General features: G+C 34.9%; 1 protein-coding gene across 11 annotated transcripts in view; it reads left to right on the top strand.

The window, feature by feature from the left end:
* LOC127880865 (pleckstrin homology domain-containing family G member 5-like) overlaps nucleotides 1-22674 on the top strand; it is a 228986-nt gene that overhangs the window by 81478 nt on the left and 124834 nt on the right. For 7 of the 11 annotated variants that reach the window (XM_052428331.1, XM_052428327.1, XM_052428323.1 and 4 more), the window contains 2 exons: nucleotides 17741-17876; nucleotides 20781-20931. In XM_052428331.1, coding sequence (XP_052284291.1) covers nucleotides 17741-17876; nucleotides 20781-20931 — 287 coding nt within the window. Of the gene's footprint in view, nucleotides 1-10608; nucleotides 11218-16675; nucleotides 16733-17740; nucleotides 17877-20780; nucleotides 20932-22674 lie in introns of those variants that run through there. The other 4 variants (XM_052428329.1, XM_052428328.1, XM_052428330.1 and 1 more) reach the window with 3 other exon arrangements.

The raw sequence follows: 22674 nt of genomic DNA, 5'->3' as shown, positions 1-22674 counted from the left end.
TTTTAATAGTCAATGGAGAAGAGGTGACTCTAAATTATGATGTAATATGAATTTATAAGTTTATACTGAATTGTTATGTTATATAGTAAATATTGGAGGTCTCATTTTGAATTATTATCTTTTAATTCAATACAGGTTGTTTTATTATGAATTCTGATTTTACAGTTATAAGAAGTGACTTTAATATTATGAACTGTTACATAACCGAGTCAATATGGTAGAGTTTATGCTTACAATTAATGTAATAGAGTCAATAAAGGAGAGTTTATTCTTGATTTTGATGTTAGAGTGTTAATAAAGGATAGTTTATCGTGAATTGAGATGTAATAGAATACATATATAAGATTTCACTCTCAGGAGCATGATGTAATAGTCAATCAGTTTAATCTAAATTCTGATGTATTAAGAGTATAAATGTTTATAGGCTAATTAGGATTTATATACAGGTATACAGGTATAAGTGTGATAAAGTAGAGGTTGTGCAATTGGTGACCATGGTACAGGTATACAGGTATAAGTGTGATAAAGTAGAGGTTGTGCAATTGGTGACAATGGTACAGGTATACAGGTATAAGTGTGATAAAGTAGAGGTTGTGCAATTGGTGACCATGGTACAGGTATACAGGTATAAGTGTGATAAAGTAGAGGTTGTGCAATTGGTGACCATGGTACAGGTATACAGGTATAAGTGTGATAAAGTAGAGGTTGTGCAATTGGTGACCATGGTACAGGTATACAGGTATAAGTGTGATAAAGTAGAGGTTGTGCAATTGGTGACCATGGTACAGGTATACAGGTATAAGTGTGATAAAGTAGAGGTTGTGCAATTTGTGACCATGGTATGAAATGAAGGTAGTGATTAATAAATATTGATGTAAATTCAATTTAAACAACATGAAATGGTGGATGCAGTGTACTGTTTTGTATCAATCATTATTATATTATTTTTATATATAAAAGCCAAAATTGGTGTCTTCGACATACACATCCAGATCCAGATACAGATATTTTGTGATTCAAATGCTGGATTTAAATGGATGTAATGAGTTAGTAAAACGTGGTTAATTTAAGGGACTCTTTTGATGTTGACTATGAAATAGTGATTTCAGTAAGTGTTCAATTTGTAAAATGGCTGTAATGGACTCTTACATGGAGATAAGATCTTAAATATTGACAATAAATTATTGTTTCTACAGATGCTTTTTATGTTGACTATGAAATAGTGATTTAAGTAATTGTTCAATTTGTAATATACATAGCGCTATTACTGTATATTCTAGATTAAACATGACCCTGGGGGTTTTCCACATGGAAATAGTGGTTTTAATTGACTCTTTCATGTAAAGCATAAATAAAGATGATAAATTGTAGTTTTTTGTGATGTAAGTAAGTGTAACATGTGTATTATAGTGCAGTTTAACCCTATATTCTACAATAAGCAGCCCTGGAACCTTACAATTTTCTGAGGGAAAGAGGTCAGATGTCAAAAGGATGCCATTGTTTTATACATACCTTGATCAGGGCATTACAAGAATTACAATAATTTGGCAGTGAAGCTGACATTATTCAAGCATATCAGTCAAAGATTTACCTTCAGAATGTATTTGCATTGACTGTTTTATGTAAGCAAAAAGCAAGAATTTGGCAAGTTATTTGTTATGTATTGTTGAAAAAAGAGAGCTTATTAGGTTATTATGCCCCCCTTCAAAGAAGAGGAGGTATATCGTTTTGCATATGTTGGTCGGTCCGTCCGTCGGTCGGTCCATCCACCAGATGGTTTCTGGATGATAACTCAAGAACGCTTTGGCCTAGGATCATGAAACTTCATTGGTACATTGATCATAACTGGCATTGATTTTCAGGTCACTAGGTCAAAGGTCAAGGTCACAGTGACTGGAAATAGTAAAATGGTTTCCGGATGATAACTCAAGAATGCTTACGGCTAGGATCATGAAACTTCATAGGTACATTGGTCATGACTGGCAGATGACCCCTATTAATTTTCAGGTCATTAGGTCAAAGGTCAAGTTCACAGTGACTTGAAACAGTAAAATGGTTTCCGGATGATAACTCAAGAATAATTAGGCCTAGGATCATGAAACTTCATAGGTACGTTGATCATGACTGGCAGATAGCCCCTATTGATTTTCAGGTCACCAGGTCAAAGGTTAAGGTCAAAGTGACAAAAAAAACGCATTCACACAATGGCTGCCACAATAACTGACAGCCCATTTGGGGGGCATGCATGTTTTGCAAACAGCCATTGTTAGAGAATTTATTTTTTTTGCAAAGTCTTGGTATCAACCTTGAACCAAACATTTCATTATTTTAAGCCTTTAAGATCTTCTATAAGGATTAACTGACCAAGCTGTATATATTTGGGAGCATAATATATGATCAATATGGAATAATGACCAGATTAAACAGACTGTCTGTTAAGTAGAACAGTCCCATATGTAAGCACTGTTAAAAACTATGTTACATAGAAAACTGAGAACGGTTGACAGTATGTCTTTGACGATTTAAACTGTAACATCCAATTGAGCCATGTTCTGGAAGAACTGAGCTGAACCCTTTTCCCCATAAGAATCAAAGTGAAAACGGCTTTTGCAACCCGCATACAACCAGAACAGCCTGCGAATAACTCTAACTTTATGCTGTTTGCTGCTCATCAGCTAGTAGCTAAGGTTTTGAAAGTGAAGCCTTTAAAACTTGAATTTAGTTAAAAAGGTTTTTAATTAAATGTAACTTTCTAAAGGACCACAAATGCGTCAAAATAGGTATCTAAGTGGCAAAGGGTTAATGAGTGTGCTGAAACCCATGTGAAATGTTGTTCATGATTTCATGAACACTTCAAGCCAATCAGGAACTGTTCATGAATGGTTCTCAAAAAGTTCCTGAACTGTTCTTAAGACACGTTCATGAACGTTTATGAATTATTGTTCCTGATTATCCTCTGCGGACAATTTAAGCCATGTTTTCTCCAAAGGAGGCTCATATGGTTTTACTATCAAGTCATATATTAGTACACAGGATAGTAATGAGACACGAAGACAGCAATCAATCGCTAATAGACCCAAGAGATCAGTGAGCAAGGTCATTCATTAAATATGTCTTGTTTATTTACAGTAAATGTTAGGTTCGGACACATTTCTACAGAAAAAATATGCTATTTTTTTTCAAGGGTCATTTTCACATAATATTATGAACATTTAGTATTTTAGAATATCTTTCTTCTTTTTTATGCCCCCGGTAGGGTGGCTTATAGCAGTCGCACTGTTCGTCTGTCAGTCTGTTTGTCCGTCACACTTTTGTGTTTAGGTTTCGAAAAATGCTCATAACTTCTATATACCTTTAGATGTAACCTTCATATTTGGTATGCATGTGTATATGGACAAGGACTTTCCATACGCACACAAATTTTGACCAATTTGACCTTGACCTTGAGCTTAGGGTCCGCGGTAAGGTTTTGAAATATGCGTTTAGGTTTTCTAAAAAGCATTTTTCGGGGGCATATGTCTGGAGTCAGCTCTTGTTTTATCACACATATGAAAAAAAAAGTAATTATATATAGGATGTACTGTTATATGAGTCAAGTCATACCAATATGGGTCTTATGCAATAAGCAGCCAGCGTAACTCCATACCAGCCTGCACATTCGGGCAGTCTGGTTAGGAGGTATGATGTCTGCTGATGAGACCACAATACCTTGCATGACTTTAACCATTTCCCACTCAGAGGCAAAGTGAAGATGGCTATCTACAAACAGCATAAAACTAAAACAGCCTGCGAGTAACTCTCAGCCTGTTTAGGTTTTATGCTGTTTGCTGCTCATCAGTATCTAAGAGGATTGGAAATAAAGCTGTAAAAACTTGAATATAATAAGATTATATTGGTTGCTCTGGGTTTCCTTGCACTCTGCTATAATAACTAATTTGGCTTCTGGAAATAATGCAAATTACGTTATAGTCATTTGTGTTTGCTATGGAAATAGTTAACAGTTGCACTTTTGTTAATATGAAATACTACAAATTACGTTCTAGTCATTACAAGAGTTTGTTATGTTAAGTACAGTTGCACTATTGTTAAAAATGATACTTAGTCAAAACAAGGCGTATGTTACTGGGGGGGGGGGGGGGGTATCTAAATGTTGCTTGTATCTAAGCTAGGAGCAGTTGGTTGACAAGATGCAGTAGGCTGATGTGATAATTTCGGGCCTGGTTGTGATAATTGCTTCCCATTTGTTATATGTATAAAAGGGAATAAGTATGAGCTAAATAGTCATAAAAAATATAAAGAGGCACACACAAGTAGATTCATATTCTTGTGTTCTTAATTTATCCTTGTTAATATACAAATTAAATGACTGCAAATGGACAGTTACTGCAAGATTTTAAAGTTATTTAATCTCTAAGAAATTAGTGTTTTCTTTTTTTTCAGTGTGTACAAATACTAAGCATACTGTAATATTTTCTAGCATTAAAAGTTAAAGTACAAAAGAAGATTTAGGGGGATTGTTTCTTTTCAAAGTCATAAAGGACTAACTTCTGAATGTTGTGTACACCTGGTGTCAAGTGGATTAATATTTGATATGAGTGTCCAGTTAATTCCTCTACAAACACAAATAGTCTCTAATGTTTGGATTGAGAACTCCAATGTTTTGATTGGGACTTATGGAATGTGTGAAGTCTACATAATAATTGAATGTTTTGTTTGGTTTAATACTGTAATAGAAGAGTTCCACATTGAAGAAGTTTAGGGACTTAAGGGACTAGATCTTAACAAGAGCACAGCATAACGGGTGCCAACGCTCGGCTGCGGGTGCAGTTTTGAATAAATGAAAGCTTGTCAGATTTTTTTTATGCTTCCCCAAAAAAATGTTTGGGTAGCATATAGTCGCCGCTTCGTCTGTCCATCCGTCCATGTGTCCATCCGTGTGTCCGTCTGGCACAATTTTTGTCCGGGCTATTTCTCAGCAACTATGACCGGAATTCAATGAAACTTTATTGGAAGCTTCACTACCAAGAGGAGATGTGCATATTATCAGCGGGTTCTGGTCTGATGATTTTTCACAGAGTTATGGCCCTTTGAAATTTTCCATTAACTGTACATATAGTGCAATTCTTGTCTGGGCTATTTCTCAGCAATTAATGACCGGAATTCAATTAAACTTTATGGGAAGCTTCACTATCAAGAGGAGATGTGCATATAATCAGCCGGTTCTGGTCGGATGATTTTTCACAGAGTTATGGCCCTTTGAAATTTTCCATTAACTGTACATATAGTGCAATTCTTGTCCGGGCTATTTCTCAGCAACTAATGACCGGAATTCAATGAAACTTAAGGGAAGCTTCACTACCAAGAGGAGATGTGCATATTGTCAGCTGGTTCTCGTCGGATGATTTTTCACAGAGTTATGGCCCTTTGAAATTTTCCATTGTACATATAGTGCAATTCTTGTCTGAGCTATTTCTCAGCAACTTATTACGGGAATTCAATGAAACTTTATGGGAAGCTTCACTACCAACAGGAGATGTGCATATTATTAGCCGGTTATGGTCGGATGATTTTTCGCAGAGTTATGGCCCTTTGATTTATTTTATATAAACTGTACATATAGTGCAATTCTTGTCCGGGCTATTAATTTCTCCCCAACTACTGAATTGGAATACAATGAAGCTTTATGGGAAGCTTAACTACCTTGAGGAGATGCGCATGTTATTAGTGGGTTCTGGTTAGATGATTTATTTAGAAAGTTATGGCCCTTTGAAATTTTAAAGTTGCTAAACCATCCATCATATTATTTTGTCCAAAGTTATGCCAAGACGTTTCCTTTTATCTGAATATATAGTGCAATATTGTGACAAAAAAAACAACTTTGGGGAGCATCACCCCTCTCGACGGTTTCTTGTTTTTAGAGGTCACAGTGACCTTGACCTTTGACCTAGTGACCCAAAAATGGGTGTGGCGTGTAGAACTCATCAAGGTGCATCTACATATGATATTTCAAAGTTGTAGGTGGAGGCACTATGGTTTAGAGCCAATGTTAAGGTTTTAGCACGACGCTGGTGGACGGCGGACGGCACGACGAGCTGGCTATGACAATATCGCAGGTTTTGTCTGAAAACAGCCAAGCTAAAAATTACAATTATAAAAATCAGATATCATTCATAACTAAGAGAAATATATAAGCCTTGCTTTGGTAAAACTAGCTAAATGCATGTTCCTAAAGTGTTGTCCCAGATTAACACACACACTGAAGCTTATCAGGGACGAAACTTTCTGCTTTTGTGGAAAAAGATCTGTAAAGAAAGTTTTTAAAAACAAAAGCCAGTCTTGGCAAAATTTTTCGTCCTTGTGCAGATTCAATATGCTTGTCTAGTACAACATTTTACATACATGCATTAGTAACGTAATATATGCTTTATGAATTATTAAGTGCACAAGGAAAATTGATAACATTATAAAGCATGTTTAAGTGTAGGCGTATACTCGAAACAAATTTTATAATTATTAAAGTAGCTATTTTGCTGAGTATTTATATTGCTAAACCTACCGCAATCATTTCAATATTACTTAGAAGATAATCTTATTTTTTTAAATGTAATACCGTATTAGCCTCTAAAGATTAATGTCCTGGAGCAATACAACATTGAATTATGTAAAATATTCTCAAACTATTTGTATGCCACCACAAAGTGGGCAGCATTAAGCCTAGCCATTGTCTGCTGTCCATCCATCTGAACTCCTCTTTAATTAACCCATTTAAGCCTAGTGGACTCTTAGAGAAATTCCTTAAAGCAAACAGCGCAGACCCAGATGAGATTCTGCATCATGCAGCGTCTCATCTGGGTCTACGCTGTTTGCGCTGTTTGCCAAGGCCTTTTATCTGGACACTAGGCATAAATTGGTTAAAGTTTGGTTGCATCTGGCTCAAACTTCACATCTAATGACAGTAATGTGCTAATGTGCCTGGTTGATCTTTTTTTTTAGCTTGGCTGTTTTCGGAAAAAACCCGAGGCATTGTCATAGCCAGCTCGTCGTCCGCTGTCCGCGTCGTGCTAAAACCTTTACATTTTGTTAAGGTTGTGAACATTGGCTCTTAAATCAAAGTGCTTCATCCTACAACTTTGAAACTTCACATGAAGCTGCACCTTGATGAGTTCTACAGGTCAAGGTCACTGTGACCTCTAAAAAAAAAAAAAAAAAAAAAAAAAAATCTGACAAGCTTTCATTTATTAGCTCATCTATTTTTTGAAAAAAAATTATGAGCTATTGTCATCACCTTGGCGTCGGCGTCGGCGTTGGCGTTGGCGTCGGCGTCCGGTTAAGTTTTGCGTTTAGGTCCACTTTTCTCAGAAAGTATCAATGCTATTGCATTCAAACTTGGTACACTTACTATCTATCATGAGGGGACTGGACAGGCAAAGTTAGATAACTCTGGCGTGCATTTTGACAGAATTATGTGCCCTTTTTATACTTAAAAAATTGAAAATTTTGGTTAAGTTTTGCGTTTAGTTCCACTTTTCTCAGTAAGTATCAATGCTATTGCATTCAAACTTGGTACACTTACTTACTATCATGAGGGGACTGGGCAGGCAAAGTTAGATAACTCTGGCATGCATTTTGACAGAATTATGTGCCCTTTTTATACTTAGAAAATTGACAATTTTGGTGAAGTTTTGTGTTTAGGTCCATTTTATTCCTTAAGCATCAAAGCTATTGCTTTCATACTTGCAACACTTACTAACTATCATGAGGGGACTGTGCAGGCAAAGTAATGTAACTCTGACTGGCATTTTGACAGAATTATGTGCCCTTTTTATACTTAGAAAATTGAAAATTTGATTAAGTTTTGTGTTTAGGTCCACTTTATTCCTACAGTATCAAAGCTATTGCTTTCATACTTGCAAGATTTATGAACTATCATAAGGGGACGGTGCAGGCAAAGTTATGTAACTCTGACTGGCATTTGGACGGAATTATGGGCCCTTTATACTTAGAAAATTGAAAATTTGGTTAAGATTTATGTTTTGGTCCACTTTACCCCTAAAGTATCATAGATATTGCTTTCATACTTGGAACACTCACAAACTATCATAAGGGTACAGTAAAAGGACAAGTTGCATAACTCTGGTTGTCATTGTTACGGAATTATGGCCCTTTTTTGACTTAGTAACTTTTAATATATGGTTAAATTTTGTGTTTCGATCCACTCGAAGTATCAAGGCTATTGCTTTCAAACTTCAAATACTTACATGCTATCATGAGGTTACTGTACCTGGCAACTTGAATATTACTTTGACCTTTGAATGACCTTGACTCTCAAGGTCAAATTATTAAATTTTGCTAAAATTGCCATAACTTCTTTATTTATGATTAGATTTGATTGATACTTTGATGAAACTACTCTTACCTGACATACCACAATAGACTTCACCCAAACCATCCCCCGTGCCCTCCCCCCCCTCCCCCCTCCCCCCCCTAATTTTTTTTTTTTTTTTTTTTTTTAAGATCATCTCAAAAATGACCACCGCACCCTCACACTATACCCCCCCCCCACCCCCCCACCCCCCCCCAATTTTTTTTTTGATTTTTTTTTTTTTAAAACGGTTATGTTTGAAATACCGTCCAACCATCGCACCCAAACCCACCCCCCCCCCCCCCCCCCCCCCCCCCCCCCGATTTTTTTTTATTTATTTTTTCGCTTTTTGGAAGATAATGTAATAAATGTCTACAACCCCACACTATACACCCCTCTTCACTCCACTCCTCCTTTGTGGTTGAAAATGAGAGTCCCTTCACCTTTAAAAAGAAAATAGATGAGCGGTCTGCACCCGCAAGGCGGTGCTCTTGTTAAAAACTGCACCTGCAACCAAGCGTGGCACCCGTTATGCGGTGCTCTTGTTCCTTCATAGTTCAAAGATCTGAAAAAAGTCCTAATTAATGTAAACTCTGTTGTCCAGAAACCATGTCAGACTGGTTATTTGTAGCTTCTTATTGAATTATATTTTGCTTTAAGAATACATGAACCCTGTTGTTTCATTTGGTTGTTTTGCACATTCCTGGGGTATTTACACTCTCGATGTATCAGAAGGCTTCTTAACCTCGTGTTCAATGGGTCGCTACAGTTAACAATAGTATAAGGAGAGAAAACCCGCAGCTATAAAGAGCGTTGCATATTGAAATTCAATGTGCATTAATTTGTCAAGCTTTCAAACAAAATGTTTGTTAAAAAAAATATGGATTTTTTTGGACTTCTTTTTTTTGCAAAGAAAAGTTACACTGCAGACTTGAACTAGAACAGTATCTAAAGACAGTGTTTTTACTTCTTTGGAATTAAAATATTAAGTAGAAAGAAGTTTTTGCAAAGTTCTTTGTATAGTGGGTTAGTGTGAATGCTGTAATTCAAGGTATAACAAATACTTTAAATATTTCATTTAAAATAATTATATTGTTTTAAAGGCATAAAAAGTATGTGCTCATTGGACAAAAACATGAAAATAGGATTACTAAAATGTATTTATCTTGCTGAAAATATGGAATATTCTTTTGAAAGAATGGTACTTACATTTTATTTAATCGACTGTTTTTATGCCACCATTATGTGACAGTAAGAATTGCACTTGTCTTACATACGGATGTAAGTAATTCCCCAAGTTTTGAGGTGGAAATTGTGCTCAAACTTTCACTGTTAAATGAGCTCAATGTGTAGATGACCGTGAAGTAAGGGATGGGCTGTGACAATTTTTGGCAGAGTTATGACCCTTGACGTGATTTTCCACTCCTTTGATTATAGCCTGAAATAAGCTTTTTCAACTTATCAGTAAGTAGATGATTGCAAAGACAGGAATAGTGAATGGGACCAGTTTAAGCTGAATTACGGCCCTTTGTCTTGTATATATAGTCTATTTCCCTGTGTTTAAACATGTGTTCTGTTGGCATGAGTGTCTGTTATACTTTTATAGTGTATCCTGGGTCGTTATAAAATAAGATCAGAATGTGTAAACTTGTGTTAATTATTGTGTTGACAAATACTTGTTAATATCTGTTATCTCAGGGGAAGTAATCCAATGATTTTAGTCAGGGGTTTTATTCATTTAGTTTTTTCTGTAGTTTTTTTGTGGGAAAAAATCTTGTTTAGATCCTTAGTATTGAATTACAAGTGCAGTTAGTAGTTTTTTAATGGAAATATACATGTTGAAATCTGACTCTGTTTTTATTCAAGCGAGGCAATTTTTGAATGCAGGAATATCTTTCAATATATATATTTGTTCAAGGGAAGTCATGCTGTTACAAAATATCTGGTTGTTTTTTAAAGGACATAATCTCCTTAAGAATGAAATGTCATAAAACATGTTGTGTTTTGGCGATGGTATAATGTTTAACAATAATTGTTCCAGAACAAACTGTTGCAAATGTTGCATGCATAGTTGGTTAGAATTGTAGACAAGCATTTGATGAGCGCAATTAATTGCTGGAAAATTGAACCACTTATATTTTATGGTCTTTTCATAGCATTTTAAGAGAAATTCATTATAATTGTGGATTTAAAGTCCTGTTTAAAATCTTATCTATTTAAAACTGTTTCGCTGGGACCATTTTAAGTATGAAATATGGAATATGTGTTTAGAGTACTTGTGTGTTTATGCAGTAAACAACTGGGAAATTCAAGAACTGGATTATTATATTGTGTAAAAAAAACAACATGATGTACAATATATTGTGCCTGTGCATTAATTATTATAAAGAAAATGTTGTTTGGATGTATTAGAGAAGCAACATGCTATCTGGAAGTCATTAGGATAGATAAACTATATTGTGATAATATTTGATTGAATACACAAAGTTTGTATGAACAGCGGGGGATGCCGATTTAGGTCCAGACATATTGAATATGTCATGTCATCATTGAAAAAGTAATTTAAGCAAACTGTGAATGAATTCATCCAAGAGTAAGATTCGTTCCTAAAAGCGTATTAAGGTGGATGCATTCAACGTAAACGGAAAGAAAATTGTCAAGATACTGAAAAGAAATTGCCTTAAAAAACTTTACAAAAACCGTTTTGTAAATTGTGGCTTAATAAAAGTCTTTTCACGCAAAAAATGGATGTGTTAGGGGCACTCGGATTTCATAAATCGAAGAAATTTCATGGATATCCCCGCAGGAATCGAAGCATGAGTTTGCCAGAAAATTGCTTCGAGCCCATGAAAAAGGTTGGTATTGTAACTTGTTTAATTGTCAACTTTTGGGCAAAAATTGTGCCTCATTCCAAATCTCGAAAGGTTAAATTTCCAATTAAGGTTTGCCCTTTTTCCTATCAATGGCAATATTCAGTTGATCTCCCTTTACTGCTCTTTTAGTTGCACCTTAGTTTATATAGTATGTGAAACACTTTCATTCTCAAGTTTTTAAAGTATTTGTTAGCCAAAAAGAACAATAACATGAATATCCCAATTACAGTCAAAAAGAGGTGATTTTCCTAATCCAAAGGGCCCCATGCAGTTCCATTCTGAAACTTAAAAACACAAAAAACACTGTTAAACATCATGCATAGAACGTGGTTTATGGTTATTCAGAAGTCTCAGGGGTCAAAGCAATCATTTGGTTATGGTTGCAGCTATTGTAATCAAGTGTTAATCAGCAGTATTGTATCAATTATCATTCAAAGATTGTATTATGTGAAGTTGGAATAAGACATTTATCTTAGAATGGACATCTCTTTTTTGCGGCGTAGCTGTATTAAGCCAGCTTTTCACCTTACCTGACCTTTGTTAGTGTCCAATAAAATTCAAATAAAGCATCCCGCGGCTAGGTACGAATGAATACACTTCATTTCTTCCATTGGCGAAAACTCCGCTTAACATTCCGTACTGCATGTGATGCAGCTAAGAACTGCACAGAAAAAGACATTCGCTATCCTTGATCTCATTCATTGAACTGTGCCTTAAGTGTAGTCCCAGATTATCCTGTGTACATAATAATCAGGGAAGACACTTAAGGATTTCATGACATTTTTGTTTAAATGAAGTCTATAGCAAAAGAGTTAAGGGGAAAAGTGTGGCTCCTGTTTAGCTTTTAGACACTTAAAGGGGCCTTTTCACAGATTTTGGCATGTTCTGAAGTTTGTCATTAAATGCTTTATATTGATAAATGTAAACATTAGATATAAAAAGCGCCAGTAAAAAATAAAGAATAAAATTAACAAAAACAGAAAAATAGTAACCCTTAGCAGGGCTCGAACCACTGACCCATGGAGTCTTGGAGTAAGAAGTCTACCACTAAGACCACTTGGCCATCCTTCCTGATACATTCAAGCATGTATTTTATACTTTATATAAGCAATCCTCGTAGTTTCACAAAATATAATGACAACAACAGGACTCTCCAAATTATTAAATTGTTTCGCATTGCAACGCTTTATAATTTTCAGGTTTTTAAATTGTCAATAGATGCATATAATGGCTATTTAAGAGCATGGTAAATGTTCAGCATTACTGTTTCCTCACAAATATCATAACTAAAATGACTAAAATTAAAATTTGCGAATCTGAAACAGCTTTATTCAATTTTGTCAATTAACCCAAACGTGAAAAGGCCCCTTTAAAGCGGGTATATACGATTTTGTCAAATATTTATGAATTTATATTAAATGTGTAAAAACTTATTATATATATATTTCAATATAAATTAAAATAAAAGTTAAGAAGAACATGTGTCGAAAAATGCGAAATAAGCCAGATATTTAATTCTGAAATTGAAAACGGCTGTACAGCCGAATTCGCCAGCATGTATACCATACATGTAAGATGTGAATCTAAACTTAGTGTAACGGTTTATTTGAATTCCTGCAACGATATCTATTCATACGACACACGAACACTAACTCCGATCCTAATACAAAGACGAATGCTTCGGTTATTGTAGGAAAATATTTACGTCACAATCGGCTCGGGGCGCTAATTTGTCTTTGCTGCATTTTATGAAATTCGGCTTTAATGTATAATTTTTCTTGCCAATTTTATGTTATTGTAACATATTTTATCAATATATTATAATTAAACACATATAAAAAATCGTATATACCCGCTTTAACACACATGCATTGTTTCTTCATTTCTTATTGCTGCTGATGCATTCAATATTTGACTGAAACAACTGAATCAGTATTTTGTTATCTTTTGAATGTTTATTTTGAATCTTCTGAGAGGTGCTATGGACTTCAAAACATGACAAAATCTGTGAAAAGGCACCTTTAAAGCTTTCATGATATTTTTGAAAGTTAAGGGGAAAAGTGTGGCTCCTGTTTAGCTTTTAGACACTTAACCCTTATAGTGCTGGCACCGAATTTTAAAGGCTTTTGCAAACAGTTTGGATCAAGATCAGACGCCACAAAAGGTGGTGTCTGATCTTGATCCAAACTGTTTGCTATTCTGATAGTGGTCTTGGAAAAAAGTGAAAAAAATGATGATTTTAGAAATTCAGCAGACGACATTGTAGGAGACGACAAATTTCCCAGCATGCAAAGGGTTAATACACATGCATTAAGCCCCATTTTCCCAGAGTGCTCCACATATTATTTACAACTAGTAATTCCATCTATAGGTTACATCAGGTCATTATTAAAATCACATCATGTACTTAAATCATCTCTGTAAATGTCGTGATTGATTTTAACAGAATTTATAACAAAATCTGGTTGTCCTCATATTCCAAACCCCCTTCATACCTGCCAATGAATACTGATGTTTGTTGATGAGTGGTGTGACCAGTTAATGATGATAATTGTATGTTGCCATTGCATGTTGCTGGCCAATTTCCAGGAACATGTTGCAGTCTGGGATTGGGATGTGGCAATTCTTGGTAATCTATCGTGATTGAGCAATCACGTCAGTAATAATTTTCCAAGCATTGATACATGAGTTTGTTAATTTGCTGATAATGACATTCAAGCCATTTGTTCCAAGTATTTACATGAGCCTTGTTTTGGGAAAACTGGGCTTAATGCATGTTGGTAGTGTTGTTCCAGATTAGCCTGTGCAGTATGTGCGCAGGCTATGAATCAGGAATGACACTTTCCAGTGTTGTGATGTTTTCGTTTAAAGAAATTCTCATTTTGGCTAACATCCAGTTTATGCTAAATATTAGAGGCTTAAATCTGGGACAACACTTTACACACATGCATAAATCCTCCTTTTTCCAGAACAAATCTCATGTAATATTTCATAAATGCAGCACAGCTGAGTATGGTTAGCACCAAACACTGTTAATTTAATGTAATTACAATGATTTCTTGTTTAAAAATGATTTTTTTTATAATCACAGTTGTCTCTGGTTAATACTAAGTGCTTTTAATAAAAATTGCTTGCTTGAGGGTTGAATTAAAGTAAAAACAACATAATTGGATCATTATGAGGTAAATTGTAGTGCACAATACCCGCTACTCAATACCTCATACTTTGGGAGTTATGGCCCTTTGTTTAAGTTCATATTTCAAGTTGTTGTTCTCAGAATGATTCTGAGATCATGATGTTGCCAAATGTGATAGATTTCAATGAGGACAAAAGCATTGCCCCCAACCCAAAACTCTGTACTAGATTCTGTTGGAGTTATGGCCCTTTTTTAATGCTTTATTTTGTTGGGTTCATAATGTTAAGATGTTTGTAGTGTGCAAGGTGTGTTTTTGCAATTTTACAAATGCCCATATTTCATGAAAGCGATCAGGTGATAGTGAATACATTTGACAAGTCCTAGTGTGCTAAATATTTCATTACATTCTATTTCACATTATAAATAGCTCACTAATGGGCGAGTTACCAAATTGCATGAACTAATAATTTCAGTTTGAATGAGAACTGTAGTCGGTCACAGTGACTGAGTTTATAGTATGGAAGGGTTTTAATTTTGTTACCTTAGAAACATAAAAGGTTACAGGAACACCATGAATATCAAATTGACCCCCATGCAAGTATGGTATACAACAGAACTGCACGTATTTTTAGGTGTGTGCCCATACATTATTCATGCTTCAGAGAATATGAAAATTGAGAAAGTAATATACAAGTTGTTCCGCTCACCTATTATTGATAGCATCAACAAATTTGATGTTGTCAGACTACGCTGTCTCGCTAAAATGGACTAAAATATGTGTATCTGAAAAACAATATGGTGAAATTATGGATCATTTTGATGGATACAGTGATATTTAAGGACAAATTCTGTAACCTGTTGTGCAGTGTTGCATGAAAAAAGTCATAATTTTCATGATACTTTGTAAATTAGAGATTACATTATTTTGAGACCTGATGCGAATTAATGTCTTTAAGTTTTTGTAAGGAACATGCGCAGTAATTTTGTAATAATGAATTTGTTGTGTGCATTACTGATGTAATGTCAACATAAATGCGTGTGACATGCAAAAATCTTACAATGTCAGGATTGAAACTGTGTGTATAGTATGGTGTCAGTATTGACTGACATAGTTTTAAACCTATTTGTTTTAGCTCGATTGCATCGAATGCCCAAGGCTTAATGAAGCACTCTCTAGTCGTTCAGGTTTTACTGACATAACTTTGATACTGTATTAAGACATTATTTTAAATGGATTTGTTCATAAACGCAGTGATAGAAATGTACAGTTGATTGATGTTACATTTTTGCACTGTCCCTTTTTGTTTTTAAATTTTTGATCAATATTTATTGAATGAGAAGATAACTTAAAATAAATAAATAAATTACAGGGTTGACCTAACAAATGATATCTAAAAAAAAAATGCATTTTAATGAAGCAAAATTAATGAAGCAATCCTTATTAATTGGAAAATCAGATTATTGTAACTATATTTTATTTTATACTCAATAATTATTTTATGATGAATCCAGGCATTAGAAACTTTGGTGACTTGACCTGTTAAGTAGTGGTATATCAGCTTTGAATTTAAAGTCTCGCATTGTACAGAATTTAATAATTCACTTAGCCGTGAGAATAAGTGAGTAACTACACAACTGGGTATTGCAAATTTAATATAAAATGTGATGATAATATTAAACGTGAGATGAATAGTGATAAATTGACATGCAATCAGATTTTATGATGAAGATAAGAATTTAAATTTCTCTTTGCAATTTTATTAAACAGGTCACTGTCTAATGAGACAGTTAAGTTGTCGTGGGGTGTTTTTAATGACATTGTTAAATGGGTATATAATGTCAAATTAGCAAATGGTTGTTTAAAGAAAAGTATTGACAAAGGTTTACAAAATCTTGTGAAAATAACAGAGATAATGGGAAATAAACAGAAACAGAGGTCACCACGAGACAAGATGGTGTTAAGTGTTTTTGATCTGCGGCGACATAAATATATTTAAACTTTAACAACGTATTTCTTATTTTGATGAATTATTCATCTGAAATAAGCTGGCAGATTATTTAAATAATTTTTTTTGCTGAATTTTGTTAAAAAATCGTTTGACAGGAGTACGTAAAAAAGGTTACAGGGCACTCAGAACATTTAATCTTGCATGGCAATTTTTGTTTTCAGTTTAATTTTGTCCAAAACTTTTAATTATTTACCAAGTGTGAATGACAAAGCCAATTTTGGTATTGAAATACCGAGAGAGAAAAATGATAACATGTTTTAAAATGTGTGTGGGAGTGGATGCAAGATTTTGTGGTTGAACAAGCAATAAAATGTTCATATTTCAAAAGCGGAGAAAATTAAATAATCCACTGGTAAGTTGGTTTAGGACAGGTTTGAATACATACACATGATGGTTAGTTGTTTTTTAACCTACACATCAGAATATTTACATTGTATTTGTATAGTGTACATGATACAGAAGAAAGGGATTTGTTATTGAACATTATTTTGTTATCATAAAAATGTAAGTTTTATATTTTGTTAAACGCATTGCCAGAATTGATTTTTCATGTATTAATAACCTGATTAAATGCATTTCTACTACTGCATTAATGTCACATTGAAAATTATAGCTGCGCAATTGCGTTTTGCAACAATACTAGCCAAATGTTGAGCATGAATCTATCATATTTCATATAATCATTTGTGGTTATAAAGTGTAATTTCATTGATTTCATTGGCCATGTGTTTATAAAGTGTGATTTCATGGGTCATGTGGTTATAAAGTGTGATTTCATGGGCCATGTGGTTATAAAGTGTGATTTCATAGGCCATGTGTCATTTCATGGGCCATGTGGTTATAAAGCGTCATTTCATAGGCCATGTGGTTATAAAGCGTCATTTCATAGGCCATGTGGTTATAAAGTGTCATTTCATGGGCCATGTGGTTATAAAGCATCATTTCATAGGTCATGTGGTTTTAAAGCATCTTTACAATTAGGTCATGTGGTTATAAAGTGTCATTTCATGGGCCATGTGGTTATAAAGTGTCATTTCATAGGCCATGTGGTTATAAAGTGTCATTTCATAGGCCATGTGGTTATAAAGTGTCATTTCATATGCCATGTGATTATAAAGTGTCCTTTCATAGGCCATGTGGTTACATCATTTCATAGGCCATGTGGTTATGAAGCGTCATTTTATGGGCCATGTGGTTATAAAGCGTTATTACATAGGCCATGTAATTATAAAGCATTATTTCATGGGCCACGTGGTTATAAAGCGTCATTTTATCAGCCATGTGGTTATAAAGCATCATTTCATGGGTCATGTGGTTTTAAAGCATAAAGAGTCTAATAAATTCCCCACTATCTTTCCAGATATGCCATCATCCGGGTTGCACGCAAAACAACGAGGACCGCCCCATGCTTCTGTGTAAGGAGTGCGACATGAGCATTCATGCGCGACCAGAGTTCAACGGCCATCTTGTGCTAGACGTCCCAAAGAGAAAGTCTAGTGAGTAAAAAATGAGCGTCATTTGTAAAACTGTTAAGGGATGGCATCAGACTATTTTGAATGTTCAACCTTTATTTTCAAAATCAGGACGTTTGCCAACTATCTATATATGAAAAATATTTCTTGTTTCCTCTACCTCAAGGTTAAGGCCCCTCCTACTTGTGTAAGGTAAATTCTCCAGGTCAATCTTTATGTTAGGTCCATTTCCTCAAAGTCCAATTATTTGTTTAACTCTTCCAGTGCTGGAACCGAATTTTTAAGGCCTTTGCAAACAGTTTGGATCCAGATGAGACGCCACGATCAGACGCCACAGATCGTGGCGTCTCATCAGGATCCAAACTGTTTGCTATTCTGATAGTATTCTTTGAAAAAAGAAAATGCTAATTTTAGAAATTCAGCAGACGACATTTTAGCAGACGAGAAATTTCCCAGCATGCAAAGCGTTAAAGGATTTTTAGTTTACAGTTGTCCTTAAAAGTATTTAAAGGTGAAAAAGCGTTTTCTTTTCCCACAGTTTGACTCCTACACACATCACCTAGCCATGTTTATTTTTAACCCTTTGCATGCTGGGAAACTTGTCGTCTGCTAAAATGTTGTCTGCTGAATTTCTTAAATTAGCATTTTCTTCATTTAAAAAAAAAAATTCTTTAAGAATAGCAGACAGTTTGGATCCTGATGAGACGCCACATTCAGAAGCAAAGGCCTTCAAAAATCAGTTCCAGCACTGAAAGAGTAAACATTATAGTGTTCACAATGCGTAACTTAGATCAATTGATTATCCTGTACTTTATGTGATTTATTGAGAAAGAAAACAATTCAATAGAAGGGCGAAGTTAATATAAATCATCAAATATTGATTGGGTCCGGTAATAACAAAACATTTGATAGAACTGGAATATGCAAACAATAGATTAAGTTTTGGCCTGAACCAAAATGTGGTTTTCGATTCAGGATATATAAAAATAAGTTTATTTGTTACTTCAGTGTAATTTATTATGGTTAACTTAGTAAGGTTGGATATTAGGGATGTGCTAAAAATGGCATTCTTGGATAGTATTAAAGATTGTAGTATGAAATAACAGCAAGCAGAATGAGTGAGCTGATAGGTGAGTTACTTTATGATTGCTTTCTTAGTCTTTATTGGGAAATTGAGTAATTTAAAGTAAGGTTAAAGTATCTCTCTGTTTTCAAACCATGAAAAATAACAGAGAATATCATCAATTTTTTTTTAACAATTTCACTTAAGCTCATTTTTTTCTGAAATTAATACAGTATTTAAAACCTTTTTGGCAAAAATACCAGATGACAAATTTTTAACCAAGTTTTCCGAAGGAAAAAACTGGTTATTAGATTGGCGAATGCGGGCTGGCTGGCTGGCTGGCGGGCTGGCGGGCGGGCGGGCGGAACAAGCTTGTCCGGGCCATAACTTTGTCGTTCATTGTGAGATTTTAAAATCATTTGGCTCATTTGTTAACCATCATTAGACGGTGTGTCGCGCGAAAAAATTACGTCAATATCTCCAAGGTCAAGGTCACACTTTGAGTTCAAAGGTAAAAAATAGCCATAAATGAGCTTGTCTGGGCTATAACTATGTCATTTATTATGAGATTTTAAAATCATTTGGCACATTTGTTCACCATCATGGGACGGTGTGTCGCACGAAAGAATCACGTCAATATCTCCAATGTCAAGGTCGCCACGACTAAAAATAGATTTATTTTAAAACAAACTTACAAAGGGGGTTAATTTTGTTTGTTCATTTCAAAAGTTCAGTTTGAGTTGTCTCCCTTTATCAGATTTTTTTTCACAATGAAAACCTGGTTTTGTGACAATTTTGTCCCTTGTTGAAATTGCATCATAATTTTGATGTCCCGAAGTGATCATTTTAGCCAAATTCTCCAGTTAATCTCTTTTAAGAGGTAAACAAATGGTAGAAAACATGAAATAAACTTTTTTTTTAATTTGATTAAATGATCAAATGAAATGTTGGTGTACCCAACCCTAGTGGAAGACCTCTTAATTGTTTTTCTGTAAAATTCATATAATTAAGCAGCGCTCTGGGAACATGTGGTGTAATGTACGAGTGTGAAGGGTGGTGTAATGTACGAGTGTGAAGGGCCGTGTAATGTACAAGTGTGAAGGGTGGTGTAATGTACGAGTGTGAAGGGTCGTGTAATGTACGAGTGTGAAGGGCCGTGTAATGTACGAGTGTGAAGGGTTGTTAAGATTAGCCTGTGCACAGGCTAATTAGGAAAGACACTTTCTGCTTAAAATGCATTTTTTGCAGAAACAACTTACTTTAAACGAAAACAACATTATAAGTGGAAAGTGTTGTCCCTGATTAGCCTGTATAGAGTGCATTATAAGTGGAAAGTGTTGTCCCTGATTAGCCTGTATAGAGTGCATTATAAGTGGAAAGTGTTGTCCTTGATTTGCCTGTATAGAGTGCATTATAAGTGGAAAGTGTTGTCCCTGATTAGCCTGTATAGAGTGCATTATAAGTGGAAAGTGTTGTCCCTGATTAGCCTGTATAGAGTGCATTATAAGTGGAAAGTGTTGTCCCTGATTAGCCTGTATAGAGTGCATTATAAGTGGAAAGTGTTGTCCCTGATTAGCCTGTATAGAGTGCATTATAAGTGGAAAGTGTTGTCCCTGATTAGCCTGTATAGAGTGCATTATAAGTGGAAAGTGTTGTCCCTGATTAGCCTGTATAGAGTGCATTATAAGTGGAAAGTGTTGTCCCTGATTAGCCTGTATAGAGTGCATTATAAGTGGAAAGTGTTGTCCCTGATTAGCCTGTATAGAGTGCATTATAAGGCTAATCTGGGACTACTCTACGCAAATGCATTAAGCCCCATTTTCCTAGAGTATGGCTCAATTATATATTTGTTTTATGTTTTGCAGGCAATGAGCGCACAACCCGATTTGCTCACGCTAACTCAACCCCCAGTTTTTCCAACCAATCGCTGATAAGTATGGATATTGACGAGGGCTTATGTCCCGAAGAGGAGGAGCTACCGGTCCCCATGGAGATGGACAGAAGACATTCTTTCAGGTATCCTGTAGCTTAAATCACTAAATTTTCGGGTTCAACATTTTGTTTATTTTAGTTTCCCAAGTTGAACCTGAAGTTGATGTCCTTAGGGTAGATCCATTTAAGATCACTCCCACAGTGGGGATCGAACGGATGACCTACCAATAGCTAGGCCGAAAAATCCACTATGCCACGGCTACCACTACTCTTCTCCGCTCAGAAGGAAAGTGAAAATTGTTTTTTGCAACCAACATAAAACAAGAGCAGCCTGCTAGTAACTCGCAGTTTGTTTAGATTTTATGCTGTTTGCTGCACATCAGTATCTAAGGGTTGAAAATGAAGTGTTTTGAAATTTTTGTGGTTATAAAGGGCAAAAGTGGGAACATGGAAGTCGCATACATTATAATCCCGCAAAATTTAGTGATTCAATAGTTTTATTCGGATGCAATAACATAATGAGCAACATACTGCAATAATGGAATTGGAAAACATTGTATCATTATGCAATATATTGCAATATAGTGAATTGTGTAAAATGTATTTTTTCAATCAATATCTTTTGATGTTTTTATGCCCCCGGATCGAAAGATCGGGGGTATATTGTTTTTGGGCTGTCTGTCTGTCAGTCAGTCATTGTACGTGTGTGGCACAAAACTTTAACCTTGGTTAAACTTTTATAACTTTTGCAATATTAAAGATAGCAACTTCATATTTGGCATGCATGTGTATCTCATGGAGATGCACATTTTGAGTGGTGAAAAGTCAAGATGAAGGTCATCCTTCAAGGTCAAAGGTCAAATATCATTGTATTTTTTGTTCCTAAAACTTTAACCTTCGTTTAAGTTTGGTCATAACCCTTTGAATATTAAAGCTAGCAACTTGATATTTGGCATGCATGTGTAAACTCATGGAGCTGCACATTTTGAGTGGCTAAAGGTCAAGGTCATTGTTCAATGTCAAAGATCAAATGTATGGCTTCAAAACGGCGCAATTGGGGGGCATTGTGTTTCTGACAAACAAATCTCTTGTTTCTCAAGTTCTCACAAAACCAAGTTTTCATCCATATATTGCCAAGCTCTATTATATACATGCAAAATGTAAGAGTCCTTTTCTTTGATGTAATTATTAAAAATAAATTTTGTCTGATATTTAGGTATTAAAAATACAACCCAATGGCATGTTCATATAATATAATTATGCGCTTATATCTTCTTCAGATAGTAGGTTTAGGGGGGGGGGGGGTGGCAGAGATTTGCTTGGTTGGACCTTATAACGACTTCTTATTGCATTGAAGCTAATTGAATATTAATATTCACATAAGTACACCCTAACGTAATTGGACCAAAAAAGATGCATATATAATTCAAAATATACCTTTATGATTTTGTTTGTATCCAGATATAAATTGACATGATATAGCTATTAAATTAATTGAGGGATTATCGTGAAACTGCTGTATGTGCTTCACATTTATATTCAAGATACAATATTTGTGCACAAAATGCTTGATTTTCATTCAGACGACATTCACAGATGTTAAGTGAATTAACTTGTTCGAGTATGTGCCTTCAGAGCTGGAATGATTATTTGACATTAATAAAATTTTGCCTTTTCATTTTTATTTTAATAAATTCAATTAATCTTTATTAAAAAGTGTTCCTAATTTACATGCATTCATTTAAAAAAGTACATATTTTGGGTCTGGGAATCTATTATGGCTAATGAATGTTGGATGAACCCTTAAAAGTAAAATTTCATCTTGAA

Source organism: Dreissena polymorpha, chromosome 5 (genome assembly GCF_020536995.1).
Source record: "Dreissena polymorpha isolate Duluth1 chromosome 5, UMN_Dpol_1.0, whole genome shotgun sequence".
Lineage (NCBI taxonomy): Eukaryota > Metazoa > Mollusca > Bivalvia > Myida > Dreissenidae > Dreissena > Dreissena polymorpha.
Note: the sequence above shows the minus strand (reverse complement) of the source record. Positions and strands in the feature narration are given on the sequence as shown.